The sequence below is a fragment of the Tetrao urogallus genome (assembly GCF_951394365.1).
Source record: "Tetrao urogallus genome assembly, chromosome: 13".
In the NCBI taxonomy this organism is placed as follows: Eukaryota; Metazoa; Chordata; class Aves; order Galliformes; family Phasianidae; genus Tetrao; species Tetrao urogallus.
The window spans coordinates 2,653,329-2,670,485 of NC_136826.1; the positions used below are offsets into that span (position 1 = coordinate 2,653,329).

At 46.6% G+C, this 17,157-nt stretch overlaps 1 protein-coding gene across 1 annotated transcript; it reads left to right on the forward strand.

Annotated features, from left to right (window-relative positions):
- Positions 1-1,021: 1,021 nt before the first annotated feature.
- LONRF3 (LON peptidase N-terminal domain and ring finger 3) lies at positions 1,022-14,483 on the forward strand (the record flags this gene model as incomplete). Its single annotated transcript, XM_079541894.1, has 12 exons — positions 1,022-1,595; positions 2,334-2,452; positions 3,019-3,141; positions 5,151-5,306; positions 6,572-6,815; positions 7,457-7,547; positions 10,449-10,563; positions 10,980-11,101; positions 11,626-11,784; positions 12,835-12,997; positions 13,487-13,636; positions 14,325-14,483. 12 exons carry the CDS (start codon positions 1,022-1,024, stop codon positions 14,481-14,483), a joined length of 2,175 nt encoding a protein of 724 aa, XP_079398020.1.
- Between the last annotated feature and the right edge of the window lie 2,674 nt (positions 14,484-17,157).

The following is a 17,157-nucleotide window of genomic DNA, read 5'->3' on the forward strand; positions in this document are numbered from 1 at the left end:
TTGCAATAGAGACAACTGTCGACTTCGAGAAAACGTTTTTCCTTTTGTTAAGGCTGTTGTTCTTTCATAACAGGAGGCTTTCTCGCATGGAAGTTGTAAGACGAGCTGCTAGCATCGGCTCGCTCAGGAAAATGCCCGCCCCTGCGTGCCGGCTCCTGCTCGTGGTCCCGCACATCGCTCCACCCGGACTTCGAGTCGTTCAGCGCTCCTTTCCTGGAATCAGCCCGTATCGGGCTGTGCCGTGCTGTGCCAATAGGCCAGACAGCGCCAGTAGCGGGAAGAATGTCTAACGCCAGCGGCTATTCAATAAACCCTTTTATTCGTTTATTTGAAGGACTCGCTTGGGAACTTTGTGTACAGAGATATAGGTGTATATATCCGAAAGCCTTAGGGAGGGAAGCCAAGTTTTTGGCAGGTGCAGAAAGCCTCAGAACAGGGATGTCAGCAGGCGGGATCAGACAGGTGCACCCCTGCAGCGCGGCCACACGGCCGTGGCCCCTTCCCGCCGAACTCCCCGCTCCGCCGTCCGAAAGCCGCCACGAGCCGACAGTGAGAAAGCTTCAGCGTCGTTAAGAGAGCGACGAACCGCGGCTGGAGGAGCGCCGCGGGGCACCTGCGGAGCGCGGGCGGATCCGGGGCGCGGCGCAGAGCGGTGCCCGAGGATGGCGCGGCGCGGCGCAGACGGGACGCCCGCCGCAGGACGGCGCCGGCTGCCTCCAGCGCAGACGGGCCGCGGGTGAAGCGGGCCGCCCCTGTCGGCGGGCCGGGCCGTCGGCAGCGGTTACAAAACCAGGCGGTTTTGTAACAACCTGCGGGAGCCGCCCAATGAGCGCGGCCGCGCCGCGTCACGTGCCCCCCTTTATATAAGCGGCGGCGGGCCGGGGCGCTCCCGGCGCGGGGCGGCAGCAGCATGGGCCGGCGGGGCCGCGCCGCGCCCGCGGCGCCACAGCCCACGCGCCTCAGCGCCCCCGGCCGCCCGCCCGGCTCACGTTCTCGCTCGTGCTGAGAGACGCCGCCCGCCATGGGCTCCCGCCCGGAGCCGCTGCAGGCGCAGAACTCGGAGGCGGCGAGCGGCGGCCGCGGCCCCGAGTGGCGGGCGCTGCTCGGGCGGGCCGACGCGCTGGCCTTCGGCGGGCGGCTGCACGAGGCGCTGCCGCTGTACCAGCTGGCGTCCCGGCAGCGTGAGCTGCGCGCCGAGCAGCTGGAGAAGCTGGTGGAGTGCCTGGCGCAGGGCGTGCGGCTGAAGGAGGGGCTGCCGGCCGGGAGCGGCGCCCCGCAGCCCCGGGACTGGGACGGCTGCCGCTGCCGCAAGTGCCAGGGGTTCCTCTTCGAGCCCGTGTCGCTGCCCTGCGGACACACCTTCTGCAAAAAGTGCCTGGAGAGGGAGGACCGCGCGTCCGCCGCGCGTTGCGTGCTGTGCCGCCAGGAGGGCGGCGGGCGGCTGCCGCGGGTCAACGTCATCCTCAGCAACCTGCTGGGCAAGTGGTTCCCGCGGCAGGTGCGGGCCTCGCAGCTCCGCCACGAGGGGAACCTGCTGTACCGGGAGAAGAAGCTGCACGCCGCCCTGCAGAAGTACGACGAGGCGCTCAGCTTAGGTAACGCCCGCGTCCCCGGGCGGCCGGAGCCGGGTCCCGGGGCGGGCGGCGGGGGGAGCTCCGAAGCGGAACTGGGTCAGGAGAGCGGCGGTTGCGTAAGGCGGCAGCCCGCGGCCCGGCCGCCCCCCGCCCCCCCGGCGCCGTTGTGTAACCGCGGGGTGGGAGCGGGGCCGCCGCCCCCGGGGCTCCCCGGCACCGCGCCGCGCTCCTCAGAGGGGCCGGGCCGCGGGCCGCCTGCGGAGCGGAGGGGAGGGACGGGACGGGACGGGACGGGAGGGCTCGCGGCGCGTTGCTCCGCAGTGAGCGCGGGCGGCTGAAGCGCAGCGCGGAGCTTCGAGCGCAGCCCCGTCTCAACGCTCCGTGCCGCTGCTCCTCGTGCGGCTGCTGAATGTGCGCAAACCCGGTTAGCGAAGGCTTTTGCCGCTGCGATCCGCGGCCGTCGTGGCGTCCCCGCCTGCTGCCGGCGCCCGCCCGGTCTCCCCGCACGGGTCGCTCCCTGCCCGGTGCCCGTTTATGCAATTTGCCCGGAGTTATGTAATACGCCACCGCCGTTTCGCTGGAGTTGCACAAAAGAGGCTTCCGTATTTCATTTACTACGGAGTTATTTCAGGGCTGCTTATTTTGGGTTTCGGTGCAATTTGGGAGGCGCGACGCGTGTTTAAAAATAAAATTCTAAGGAGTAAAGCTTACATAACTGCTTCTAAACTGGGTTAATCGACCAACTTTTGTTTCCTGCAGCTCCCAATGACCACTTGCTATACAGCAACCGGTCCCAGATTAACTCGACTCTGAAAGCTTGTGAGGATGCGCTGCACGATGCCGAGGCAGCATGCAGGCTGCAACCCTACTGGCTTAAAGTGAGTCCTGAGCCCCAGCACGCTGTGCTTGCAGACCTGGGTGCTGCTCTGGGTGGAAAACCGTTCCTTGCTCAGAGATGGGGAAGCTCCTGTGGCTCACAGGCACTGAGCCATTTTGTCTTGGGGCTCAGTGGGGTTAAGGAAGAGCAGTCATCCTGCAGGAGGAGTTGGTGTTGCTGTCTGTGACCCACCGGGATCTCGAGCCTGTGAACTGTCTCTAAAAACTGAGTGCTGTGCTTCTGTCTTGATAGAAGAAAGCAATCACTTGTTAGAACCTTAGTGTGGAGGGAGCAGATTTGTCCAAGAGCAGCTGGGCTCAGGGACACTGTGGGAATTGTTTTGCCCAGAGAACATCTCAGCTCTACTGCTAGGGCTCTCAGGTGTACGGGCTCTCATCATTGTGCTGTGAAACTTGGGCACTGCTGTTGTCACAGGCTGAGAAGCCGTATCAGTGAGCTCTCCCTGCCCAACTCTCTTTGGAGGATCTGTCGCTTCACCTTGTTCTTAGTGCAAGTTCCCACAACAGAAGAAACAAAGGCTGTAACGATGGCTGTGTTTCATTGCAGGGTCACTTAAGGAAAGGCCAGGCATTGGCTAATCTAGGGAAAACAGAAGAAGCTTTAAGAGAGTTTCTGTTCTGCCTTGCTCTGGACATGGGGAACAAGACGGCCAAGTCTGAGGCTCAGAAGGTATGGTCCCCAAATCATCCAAACCGCATTGTTTTCAGTGACCTATCATAGGGTAAGAGTGTTTCTCCTTCCTCCCCCCTCATTACTGCAGAGAGTCGTGGGGGGAGGGTTGTCCTGACTGCTGCTCACTTTTGGGCTGATGTCCGCCCTTTCTTTGAAGATAGGGAGGTAGCAAGAGTACAGGCACTAAGCAGATAGGTGCTGTGTGGAAACAGTGTTAGCACCAGCAAACTTGAAGTAAAAGTGAATTGCTAATAATCGCCACCCACAGACCTCTGTGATTCCCTGTTGGCAAGCTTCTCGTGTTTCATGGCTTGGCACCACCTTGCCAGTGAGCAAGAGGGAGCTGGTATGGTGTGTTGCATGGGGCTGGGATGCTGAGCCAACATGCAGCACTTGTCATGCTCTGCTGGGAGCAGCTGCTTTCCTCCACCACGGCTGTGCTATGACAAAGGTGGGGAGTGAAGCACTCAGCAAAGAGCTGCTTTAAAATAGTTTATAAGGGTTGCTGCTAATAATTAATGCTAAAACCAGCAAAGCAGATCAGCAAGCTGTTTTTTTTTTTCCCAGTCACGGCCAAGGCTGTTGTGTGTGTTCTTAAAGGGATTCTGTACAATGTGCTGTGCTGTGTTGTCCACCTCCTAAGTAATACCACAATTACTGTGAATGGGGGTTTTGACAATTGATCTCTCTTGTTGCAGCCGAAAGGCTTTGCACCACAGCAGTGACACCTTGAGGTAATAAAAACAGAGTCGTTCTGGTTTCATTGCACTGCACACTCCTTCACAGCACCGCAACCGGCTTTGGGGTTGGAGTGCTGTGACTTGGAATGGTCTGAGAGCACTGTGGCACTCCTGCAGTGAAGCACTGCTCATGAAAGTAACTGGGTTTATAACCTGGGTGGCTTGTAGTGCAATCAGGTCTTTTATCTCACTTTGCATAGGGTTCTAGTTCCTGATTTATTTTTTGGTCATGTTTCGGTTTTGGGATTTGGTAGGACTTTTTTTTTCCCCGCAGTGTTCCATGCACAGTTTTGCTGTAATTGTATCATAATTTGTTTTCATAGTCATGCTGGGAGAGTTGCAGTGCACTAGAGCAGCGAGAGTGTATGTTCAGATACATTTCTGAATTCAGACCCCAAGCAGCTTTGTCTAAGACACCCAATTTCAAGCAGTGGGGATCTGAGGAAAACACGGCTGATTACAGCCGACAGAATGACTTGTGTGACACAGAGTTCATCCATGATGCAATGTCTTCCTGGGCTGTTTCCAAGGCTGTTTGCGTAACAATGACATACTGCTTTTTACCAGATCCTTTGGGTACAGCTGTGGTGTTCTGCCCTTGCTAGCTGCCTGTCCATGGTGTGGGATTGGAGCTGTCATGCAGCTTCCTCAGACTGCGGCAGGATCACTTCAGCACTATTTTGAAATCCATTTCTTGAATGAATTTCCCGCAGTCTGTTTCTTTTATGATCACTGGAAATGTGCCTGCAAGTGGCAGCAAGCTGCTGCTCAGTGCAAGTTCACCCATTTTCTGATAGCAAACGAAGGAATGGCATTTTTCTGCTGCCCTTTTTTTTTTTTTTTGTATTCTCATATAAATGAATTAGAAATAGTTGCAACTTAGTGCATGTGGGTGAAGCCTGTGAGATGAGTGCTTTCTGTGCTCCATAAAAGCTGCTGAAAGTTTCTGATGTGCAGAAAAAAGAAATGAAAAACAAAAACAAGGTGTTGGGACTTCTGGTGAGCTCTGAGCCACAGGACAAGGGTGTGCGTGTAACTGGAGGGTGGTCTGTGATTCATGGTCTTACTCAGCTCCCAAAATCTGTCTGTGGGCCCCGTGCTGCACCAACTTTGCCATTTTTCTCTCATCCCTGTCAGAAGGGCTCTTTAAAAGGGTTTTTTTTTTCAAATGAATGGTATTTCTGTCAGCCACTCCCTTACTTGCTTTGTCGTGGGGAGGTTGCAAGGAAAGAACTAAGCAGTGAAGTATTCTGTTTTATATCACAGCTTCTACTTAGTTTGTTTTCACTCATCCCGGGAAATGCTCAGGAACACTTACCCGATATCCTGCAGCTGTTGTCACATCACTCTAGATTAAAGGGGAACCTCCTAAGTTCAGTGGGATCTGGAGGCACCAGCCATGCCCTGCAGAGGTTGCTCAAGGTAACGAATGAGTCTGCTGTGTGGTTCTTCATTTTGCTGTGTGTTCTGTGTTCACATGGGGAAGCCTTTCCTTTTCATCTCTGGGAGATGGGATGGTGTGTTTTCTCTGATGTACTGCCTTACAGAAAGCAATGCCGATCTGCTGAAGCCTCTTGAGCTGACTTCTCCACCAAATGCATGCAGGCATTGAGCTGTCTGTAGCCCATCCAAGCAACTGGCAGGAAAACAGAGCCTCTGCCGCGTGGGTTGGGATGCCCTCCAAGGCCTCAGTGCCCAAATTTGGGGTTTTAGCTGTAACTGACCCTATGTAAGAAAAAAATCATCCTGTGTTCAGGTTCTATACATTGAGAGATCATTGTGGGCTAGCAGTGTTCTACACTGCTCTACAAGTTTGTTCTCACAGCCAGAGTACTGAGAACTGCTGGAAAGGTTTAAGTTAGCGGGGTTGGGTAAGGACTTCATTAAAACCTGAACTGTGAGGATATGATCTGCCCTATGCCGTACCTGTAGGGGAAAACTTTACTGATCCTAGGAAACGGAAGTGGTGGGTTTTTGCTCAGCCTTGCTGAGGATAAGCAGTGCCTTCTGGAAGGACTGTTCTGAAAGGAAATCCTCCCACAGCACCCGGTCATGATGTCAGTCATTTGAGGGACAGCTCTCTCATCTTTCTACATGTTAAACATTACTGCAGTATCTGCTTTTGGGTTCATCTGTGATGTGGATGTGACAGGCAGACAGTGATGTCCCGTGGCTCTGTGCTGCAACAGGAGCAGCAATGGTTGTTTGATCTTTTGTGAAAGAAGTCTATCACATAGAAGGAAGCTCTGTGCCTCTTCTTTCCTGCAGTCAATTTGGTGTTGATACTGCTTCCTCATGTAGTTCTGGTCATTTTGATGGTTGGTACCTTATCCTCATGGTATAAACAGTACATATTAGTGAGATTAGATTATTAAGGTATAGATTAAGTGACAGCGGCGTATTAAACCTGAGGTTTAGATGGCTCTCTGCCTAAATTGAGTTCCAAGAGCGAGCAGTAAAGCCACACACGAGGGCTGAAAGTACTGAGTGGTGCTGGGGGGTGGGTATTGTCTGCATACATCTGACATTAAAGCCATGCCCCTACAGAGCAATCCTCAAACTGTTCTTCTTGAGCTACAAAGTCCTTCCTGGTGAGCCACAGCATGAAGGGCTTGACAGGTTTGGGTGTTTTTCCTTACCTTGTGGATGAAGGTGGATGCTCTAATGTCAGCTCTCTCTTTGAACAGGCAAATGTGGAACAGAAAAAGGGCTTTCCTGTTCAAGAGGAGCCAAACATAACTAATTCTGGCAGTTTAAGGAAGTCCATGCAAACCACAGAGAGTAGAAAGGACTGCTCAGAGGAGGAGAACAAGCCCACCTCTGTGCCAGAGCCTGCCTTCCTCGTGTCTGAGAAGCGTGGCCTCCTGAAAAGGAAAGGCTGCTTGGAGGAGGCGAGGGCTGCAGAGGTGCCCTGCAAGCTCCTGAAGAAAGGTATGTGGAACTGAGGTACCATCAGTGGAATCTTTGCTTGCATAAAAGCCTAGAAGGATCCAAATTGCACTTCCATTTTTTTTTTTATATTTTCTCATTAGTTTAATTAGGGCACGATGTGGAACACTTCTTGTAGAAGTGTTAGTCTAAAAAGGCAGCTAGGGGAGCTGAGATGATTGCTTGTTTGTTGGCAGGGCGCTGGTTTTTGTGAGCAACATTAATGCCATGCATGCTTTTGCCACCTTCTGAATCAGTTAAAAAAAAAAAAAAGTTTAAAAGCACGAGTTCTGTTTGCATGAACACCTGATGTGCAGCCTTTTTTCATAGTGTGGGATATATTTACAGTGGTGTGACAGAAAAACCTGTCCCCTGTCATACTTCTGGCACAGGGTGTTTTGGTGCAGCACTAAATTCAGTGCTCTGCACGTCAATGTAGTGTCACTGCAGTTAAGGACTGGTGGCTTACTTGTGCCAGAGCTGGATGTGATGCTGTGTGTAGGAGATACTGCAGTGATGCTCAGTGGTTCAGCAGCTTGCACGTCAAAGTTTAAACATCAGTAGTTGGTTGTAGTTGCAGAGGCTGGATGTGCTTTCCCAGCAGTGTGCAGTCATATGGTAATGTGTTTTCTTCTTGTTGCTAGATACAGTCGATACCAAGGGAAGTAGCACTGGGCAACATACTCCATTTGAATCTGTGGATCCATCAGATCTGGATTGCTCCCTGTGTATGAGGTATCCGTTATTTCCTCATAGATGTCTTGAGCTTGTAGAAAACCCCTCCTCTTTTACAATCTAGGTAACTTCTAGCTCAGCTGGTATGTAGTTTTCCCACTGACCTGAAACTGGTCTTTATTAGAATTGTTTTTCCATTGATGTATTTCTCAACCTTTGGTTCTCAGCACCGTGGTGAAAGGTTGGGCTGCCCCAGGTTGGCAGTGGGAAGGACATGAGGTCACAGTGAGAGCTGAGCACATTAGTGGAGCTGTCACATTTCCTCTTCCCATCAGTTACATGCACCCACCACTGGTGCAGTGCACACAGCCACAGGTTTCTCCTTTGGAGTTTAATAGAGCTGTGTATGGTATCATAGTGCATGAAATAGCTAATGAATATTATGAGCACACCAAGCTTGCATATAAAATAGTGTTCTTGCTGTTACAACAAGGTGGATCTTAGGAGCATGTTTTTCCTGTGTTGCTCAACAGATGTGCTGAATTCCTTTGTTCCTGAGTCTTGCGATCTCTTCCTTCAGTTAAATAACAGATCTAGCCTTAAGGACAGCAATGACTTTATTTAAAAACAAAACTCTTGAGTTGCCATCTATTTTACTGATGGCTATGTTTTATATAAAAAAAAAGTTAAAGGGGTTTTGTTACAAATTTCTTGAAGAAAATAGAGAAGATGTTTTACAAGGGTCTTGATTTCTGCTTTGTGCCACTCGTGTTTGGCTCAGTTTTATCTATACAATATATTTTGGTTCATCTTGCACCATATTACTTGAATAGGAGGTGGCTTTGTGGATTTTTTTCTGAAGGGCTGTGACTGGGCAAACATGGCTCTGCTGTGCTTTGCTGTATGCTGGTGAAGGGGGTTGCCTGCTTTTATTTGGAACACTAACATCTTTGAGGGAAAAGTCTGCAAAGGCTTGCTTCTGCCTGGGATAAGTCAGATGTGCCCCCTCTCTCTCCATCTGCCTGCAGCTGAAACGTGCTCCAGAAGTGTACACAGCTGTCAAAACACTGGTACTGCTAAGAGCAGAACTTTCTTCTTGCAGAAAGCCACACAATGGGTCCGAGCTGCTTTTAATGACTGCATGTTTAGAATCATGTCCACAAAATGCTTTTCAGATGCTTTTAATGAATTTAATTAGCCCTACTTCCTCATCCCCTGTTAAATCAGAAACAGGCAGACTAGCATGCGTTCCTGAAGGCGTTGAGCTTGAGGACTGCTGGCTCTGTGGCTGTGGGTGCACTCAGGACCTGACGTCTGCAGGGCAGCAGCTCCGCAGCACTGTAACAATGAGGACAGTCTGTCACTAGACTTTCATCATGCTATTAATGCAGATAGGTCATAATTACTTCCTGCCACGTTCTTCAAGAGTATTTTAGGGATTTGGATGCAGAGACGCTTCGGACTGATTACCCAGTAACCCACTGACCTGCTCACAGGGAGCTGCTATTAGCCTACTTGTCTGGCGAAGCGGCCCAAACATTATCGATCCACAGCAGCTCCAGCAGCAAGCAGAGAATAAGCAATGCTTGCAGCAGTACAGGGAGAAGGGAGGAAGCAGTGCTCACAGGAACAGATGCTTATTTTCTGCTGCTTAGCAGAAAGCTGCTGGTGGCTTCAGTGGAGGCAGAGCAGGATCACTCATCTCAACTGGAATTTCTTGTCTTCAGATCCACTAACAGCTACTAAATAATAACATTTACAAACCAGTGCTCCCTGAAACAATGCAGAGTCTGACATTTGCTGTAGTTCAAACAATAGCATAGTGCAGTGAGGTTTCTGTTCATAAAGCAGCTAATGAGGATTTTCAACCATACAGTCCCATTGCAGTAATAGGTGTGGCTTTTTGGATGCCTCTTTGTGTTCTGTTGTTTTAAATGTCAATATTTGCAGTTACTAATGACATTTAATAAGGTGACTGTGGCAGTTTTGTAAGGAGCCAGTGTACAAGTAGTCATCTTGTTAAAGGTACTAATAAATATGGGTTTATAACGTCCATGCATATAATGGAACTTAGGTTGCTGCTTTCTTAAGCTTGATCAATTAGGAGAATTACTAATTGAGACCCTGAAGTGCTTAGTATGCTGTGGAATATATGCCAAAGTTTCCTTTCTAGTATGGAATGTTTTGTATTTAAAAAGAAAAAAAGAACTTAAATAATTTACATCTGTCAGACGTACTTACTGTCAAGGAAACCTCACTTTGCAATATCACATAACTGTAATAAGCCAAAAATCTGTATGTAGAAATAAGTGTCACAGAGGTACCTGGGATGAGCAGGTTAGACCCTGAGCTATTTTAAAATCTTGGCCCTATGGACTGAAATATTTTCCTAGCTGAAACATGAACTTAATATAATTGCTTTTCCAGACAAGCAGGTTGAAGGTTAAAAACAATCTATTCCGACAGAACTGCTTTCCCAGTCCAGGTTAGAGTTGGTAATAATCCATTTTTTTTGTAGTCACTTATCTGGCCTGTTGCTGCAAAATGACTGTTTTGTGCTTTGCTCTGCACATCCAAGTACCCACATGAGTTCCATGCTACTGGTTGTGTAAGTGTTGCTCAGTTTCATTAGAAAAAGTTGGATGATCAGGCCTCATTTTGTGTTCATCGCTTGTGTTGAATAAAATGAAGCTTGGACCTGAAGCTGCACACATCACATGCACTGCAATCTGAGCTCAGAGGCTGCCTTTCACATTAGACAGCAATAACAAACAGTGTAAGCTGAATAAAGACAAGAGGTGGATGAAGAAGTGAAAAACAAGGAACAACTTTATCTGTAGAGCAGTCAGTAGCTAAATTAGTGGATAAATGCAGCTTTTTTTTTTTTTTTTGGTAATGTCTCTTTCTGTTACTTTGGTACACGATATTGTTGTCGTCTTGTTTTTGGATTTCCCAATCCAGGCTCTTCTATGAACCTGTCACCACGCCTTGTGGACACACCTTCTGTCTCAAATGTCTTGAGAGATGCCTGGATCACAACCCCAAATGTCCCCTGTGCAAAGAAGGGCTCTCAGAGGTAATGAAGCTCAGATGTTCTCAGCATATATTCAAGAGCACAGAATTAAGATCAAGCAGCACTTTTAGAAACCCTCCAAACTCAAATTAAGCTTTGTGTAAGTTAAGAAAAAGGTGGTTGCAAATGTCTTTGTGATTCCTGTGACTCACAGAGCTTGGATGGTCTCGTCTGGTCAGACCTTTCCTGTATTTGGGACGTCTGAGAAGAGAGGGCAGATTGTCTACAGGTTATCTGAAACAATGCCCCCAGCATCAGGAATAGTTCAATAACTTCAGTGGTGGTGCAAGCTTAGAAAATAGCTTTGATGTGCTGTAGGCATAAGAAAATGGAGCTAACAGATGAGTGCTGTGTGTGTACTTTGAAACGTTAGGCACTATCTGTAACTGCCTGTGATTTTTGTTTGCTTCCTTCTGCAGTGCTTGGCTATGAGGAAATACTGCAAAACAGTTCTAATGGAGGAGTTAATAGCTAGATATCTTCCAGAGGAACTCACTGAAAGAAGAAAGATTTATGAAGAGGAAATAGCAGAGCTTTCCAAGTATGTAATCCATTTCCTTAAAATCCTCTTCTGATACGATTGCTGTTAGCTAACAAATGGCTCCTGCTGCTGCAGGACATGCACAGACCACAGGATGGCTTGGGCTGGAGGGGAGCTGATAGGATCCAGATCCCATTCCAACCCCGTGGGCTGGTTGCCACTCAATAGATGCTGACACCAGAGCTTCATCTTTGATATCAGTGATTTAAAGAGAATGGGGTCCTGGTGAAAATCATCTGGTTTTTATGCTTACTCAGAGCACACTGTGTTAAACAACAAACAGGAGAAGAAATCTGGGATGTTGCTTTTTAGACAAGCTGTAAATGTAATGTTTGCTCTTGGTAGCCCTCCATGAAAGCCACAGAGCAAGACATTGGGTGAAAGCAGTTTCACTGGCTGGGGGTTGGAAATTACTGAGTAGGGAAAATTCTAAAGAACATTCTTGCATGAAATGCATGTGGTTTATAGCTTGTCAGTATTTTGGTAAAACGTCATCTGGTTGTGTTTTTTGTGTTTTCTTACAGCCTCAATAAGAATGTTCCCATATTTGTCTGCACAATGGCTTACCCTACAGTCCCATGTCCTTTGCACATCTTTGAGCCCTGTTATCGCCTGATGATTCGAAGGTGCATGGAGACTGGCACCAAGCAATTTGGGATGTGCATTAGTGACCCTGTGAAGGGGTGAGTGAGCAGCATGTTTGGACCATCTGGTCTACCCCACTTAATCTGGAGCAAGGCTTTTTGGAGGGAGGTGCAGATGAGCTTGTGCTGTGGTCATCTCTCGTAGTTCTCCAGTAGAGGAAGTTTCTCTACCAGTTAAAGACATGGAGAAGGCTGGAGTTACTCCTCTGAGCAGTTGGATTCTGCCTAATACAGCTGCCTGTTATTCTTGAAGCATATGGAGCTTGTGGGTTCTCGCACAAAGTTGAGCCTCAGACCTCTTAAAATACATGGAAAGGAAGTGTGTTTTCCACTCTTGAAATCTCTGTAATGCTTTGTCACAAGCCATCAAGTTCAAACAGCAGTAAAGTATGGTGGTGTGTGTTTTTAAAATTAAAATAGTTAATTTTATAACTATATATAAAGAAAATAGTTAAACTATTGGGATGCACTTCTGTCTTCACTGCTCTGAGCATGTTGGATGCTGCAGAGGTAGAACGGTATCTTCCTAAGAGCTAGCTGAGCATTTGCATTGTGCCATTTACAGGCAGTCTTAAAAGCCAGGGCCTTAATGTCCACGTTCAGCTTTCTTCAGGTCTTTAGTGAGTGTACCCACGAGGTATATATGCCATAAAAAGAAGAATGACATGCTCAAAATCCCTACCTATGAAATAACATCAGTTGAGAATGTGGGGAAGCTTTTTATTTATAACATTTATAGTCCTTCTGTAGTTCTAATATTGTGAATTGCACTTGTTCTGTACAAAATGTGTGAACTTGCTGGAGTTATGGACAAAGTATGTTTCCAAGCTGTATAACTTTCGTAAGAAGTGATCTGTCCTCCAAAGCATGTAGTTAATGTTAATCAGATCTGACAGCCTGAATATTCCTGATAGTTTTAAAAACAATCGTTGAATAATTTGAGCTACTGCAGCTCAGTACTATGAACAATAGAAATGAGCTGACACCAGTAAATACCTTTGTGGTAGGCAGTGGCTGTATGGCAGTTCTTTGGAACTAAGGGTGGAGAGAGTAAGAGTTGTTTACTTGCTTTTGTTCTGATTTAAATAGGTTTGCAGATTATGGCTGCATTCTGGAGATAAGAAATGTTGAATTCTTTGCTGATGGTCGCTCTGTTGTAGACAGCATTGGCAAGAGGAGATTTAAGGTGATACAGCACAGCCAGCGTGATGGCTACAACACAGCAGATATTGAGTACATCGAGGATCAAAAGGTGAATGCAGAAATATTTAAGCTGTGTGACATTCGAAATTCTGAGCCCGTGTATTTGGTGAACTTTTTTGTGGAACAGGTTCCAGTAAACCAATCCGTGGTATTTCCTAACTTGTGGTTAAAGCTGGGAGATGTCATAGCTCTGTAATAGAGAAGGTGCTAAATGAACTTCAGCTATTTTCATAATCTTTTGTTCTGTGTTGTGTGATGTTTATGAAAAAAATGTTTCACATAGCATTCCAGAGGTGCTTGTCCTGCAAATGTGTGCCTTTGCTTTGGAACATGAGATAAAAAGGGAAGTAACGGATAAATGAGTTTGTTTTTAGGGAAGAAAAAGAAAAGCTAGTGTTCCTGATTTGTTTTAAAACTCCCTTGGTACTTTTTGCTTGTTTCCTTTGTCCCTCCCCACCCCAAGAAGCCCTAAAAACAAACACTGTGCCTTCCCAGCAGGCAGATCACAGTAACAGTAACCTCCCCCATCTCATTTCAGGTGCAAGGACAAGACTACGCTGCACTGCTTGTTCTCCATGATTCTGTCTACGATCAGGCATATATGTGGTTTAATTCACTCAAGCAAGCACTGAAGAGTAGAATTCTCAGTCACTTTGGTCCAATGCCAGCTAAGGATCCTGACCCACAGGTATCCAGAATCAGTGGCTTATGTAACTTCAGAGACACGGGTAGCAAGGATAGTTGATAAGCTGGGAAGCATCATCTTCAGTGAGGAAAAATAAGAATGTTCATCACTTACCCTGCGTAAGCAGAGCATCTGGGTTATGTTGCCATGCACCAGTAGCAGCACTATTGTGAACAGAAAGCTCATACGTAATGTTGGTAACTTCCTGAGAGTACTTCACCCACACAATGAATCCCGGGAGATGTAAATGCCTTTTTGCCTACTCTACTTCCCCAATTAAATGAGTAAGAGAAAATGGGGAAGGAAACTCATTACTCTGGCTCAAGGACTGCAAATTACAGGGGTCCTGAAAGAACAGAATGTAACAACAGAAATTAAATATGAAACAAGCATGAAGTACAAAGAAGGGACATAAGTATCCCAAACAACTGAATCAGATAATGAATTAGGGGGAAAAAATGTAGAAAGCCAACCTACAGACTTTTTGCTTTTAAAAAAAAAAAAAAAAAAAAAAAAAGTACAGCTTGGCTGCAGTTTTTGTTTCAGGTCAAGCTGTACTCAGCTGTACTAGCAGTAAGATCCCTCCTTGCTAGTCTGCTATCAAGATGGTGTGTTTTCAAAGCAAACCTGCAAAGCTGAGCCCTAACCATGTACTTGTATTCCAACTTCTGCTTCTTTCCCCTTACTGCAGGCTAACCCTAATGGGCCAGCCTGGTGCTGGTGGGTCCTAGCTGTCCTTCCACTTGAGAACAGAGCCCAGCTCCCTTTCCTTGCCATGAAATCCCTCAAAGACCGCTTGAATGGCATCAGACGTGTCCTTACATTCATGTCTCGTACAAGATCGCGGTGATGGTGAGGAGAGCTGTGAAGTCTCCCGCAGTGCTCGACTGTAGAGTGTCTCTTGTAACTTCATCTGACTGCAGTAATGTCTTACAGATTTGTGTCCGAATGTGTCCAGCCTGAATTTCAGAGAAAATAAGTTAAAAGGAGCAAGGGATGTTTATGGTTACTTTAATAGTTTCCATTTGGAACTCGGTTTCTGAGATGATTATTCAATTACTGCACTGCTAAATTAATAACAAATGTGATAAAACAAAAAGTGATCTTGTTTGCCATAAACCTTTTAAAAAGCTTAAGAGGTTTTTTAATTTATTTTTTTTTTGTAGTGGGTAAAGGGTGAACTGTGCAGTTTAATGTGAAGCAGAATTAATAATGTTTATGCATTATTTCAATGAACTGCGTGGTCTTTTCCAAATGGATCAGGTTTTATATAGCATTGTGTATAACAATGTTCACGACTTCCGTTTGATAATTTATTTTTGCACTATGATTTTTTGTTTCAAAATGTGTTATTTATGTGTTCATCCTCTATAGGAAAGTGAGCTGCTCTATTTATAGTGTTTTTATCCTGTATGTACAACGGGGGAAGGGGGGAATGATGATTCTAGCAGTGCACAAAAAACTGCTTTGATCATTTTTCAGCTATTTCTGTTCAAATACTTTGAATGTTTTTCTATTTGTCCCCAGTCCTACTGTAGCCTAAGAAGGCTTTTTTCCTCCCAAAGCAGCCTGCTGTGATGTCTTTGAATACACAGACTGAGAGCTCATGCACAGTTGTTGGATCCTGACTCTCTGCTTGTAACTATGGCTCTGATAGCGCAGTGCAGCCGAGCGCATCCTTAACCGTGAGTGCAGGTGTCGGAGTGCTTGGCTAAGCCAAGGCATGGATCAGTTGATGGCAGTGGGGATTTGCTGACAGAAGGCTCGCCCTTCTAAAAACAAAACTGGAAGTATTGGTGTTTCGTTGTAGATGGACAGATTTTTTTTTTAATTATTTTTTTATATCAACTCCGGTTGCTGTTGAGATTAGCTTCACTTCTGGAGTGTCTGGGATTTGGTTTTGGAGTGTTTGTATGTGGGTGGAGGGAGGGTTATTTTCAACTGCAGGACTAACAGGGCAGTTTGTACCACATGAGAAGGAATATGTTGTAATAAATGCTATTTATGTCACCCCAATGTTCAGCTTTCTGTTAGCTTCAAGTCTCTGCCCAGCCACCTCATTTCTATAGGCAGAGATGGGGTAGGGTTGCTAATAGTAGTTAACTCCTAAGGAAAACAAGTGAATTTTTGGATGATTGCTTCTAGCTAACGAGGCAGGTAAAAACAAGGCAAAAATGAGAATAGCATCAATTGTTTTTTGCTCTAAATCAACAAGCTGTTTGCACTTTTTACTGCTTTCTGTCTACCAGCTTCTGGAGCTCGTCTTCCATGGGGCCAACATTGACTTTCATTAATTTCAGTGGGGGGGAAAGGAAAAACAAACAAACTGTTGTGGAATGCTACAATTTTTCTTGATGTTTTTACCCAGGACAGCACTATTGCCCGTTCCATGCCTTTATGGAACAGTGTGGTAGAAATTAATGTCAGTTTTCCATGTGTGATTTATTTCTCACCATCATTCTTCCATCAGAAATATACATTGAGAGTAATTTCTGTACTGTCAGGTTTCTGTAATATCTTTTATTCCCCCTCTTGTTAAATTTTATAGCACTTTCCCATAAGGGTACCAAAGAATGGAAGACAGACACATTTCAGCTTCATTACGCAAATGGAATATGTATCCTGTGTTGGCATTTAGCTGCTCTAGAAATGCTACAGCTCGTTTCCATACTGCTAGATTGCTGCACTCCTGGCATCTTCTGTAGGTGGTGCTTTCCATGCTTCTCTATGAACAGTGTATAGAATACATGCTCTGAACAACAACTGTATGGTGGCTGAGACCCGCTATGACATTGGTCTTCATAAGTCAAAAGCAGTTCCTACTTGTTTGGAAGTGAAACAGCATTAAATGCAATTCTTCCTTAAACCGTTCTGTATTATGCGTAATGTAAGGAGTCTGCGTTGCTCCTGTAGGAAGTTAGCACTTAGTTCCTTGTGTCTGTGAGAAGAGGACCTCAGATACGTATTTCATACTGTTTTCTCATTGGTCTTGCTGTTCTTTTCCTGCATGTCTTCTGCGTGCTCATTATTTTGTTAATTCAGAAATTGCCATGCAAAGAATCCTCGATTCTACAAGTGAACATTGTCTTTCTTTATTAGACTTGAGTAAAGCTGCCAGAATTTCCTCAGCAGAAATCTGCGTATACATGCACTGTGTTGTGAGCCCCCAGTGTATTTGGTGTGACTTGGAAACACAAACTGCTGCCTGCACTGCATGCAGGTGACCTGTGCATGCACTGCAAATTGACTCCATCAAGAAATTCAATCTGGGACTGCTGTGTGGCCACACATCCTAGGTTAATAGGTAGTTCATGCATTCCTTCAGAGGAAAAAGATCCTGAAACAAGTTTCTGAGAACACAAGCCTGCCAGTAAAAGCTGGACAAGGAGTAGCTTTAGCCCTCAGTGAACTGACATGGTGGTTTCAGTAACGAGCTTTACAAACACAGCTTCTAGTTGTGCCATGCTACGGGTGATTTCAGGTGTATTAATTGGCACAAAGTTGTAAATGCAGTATTTATTACA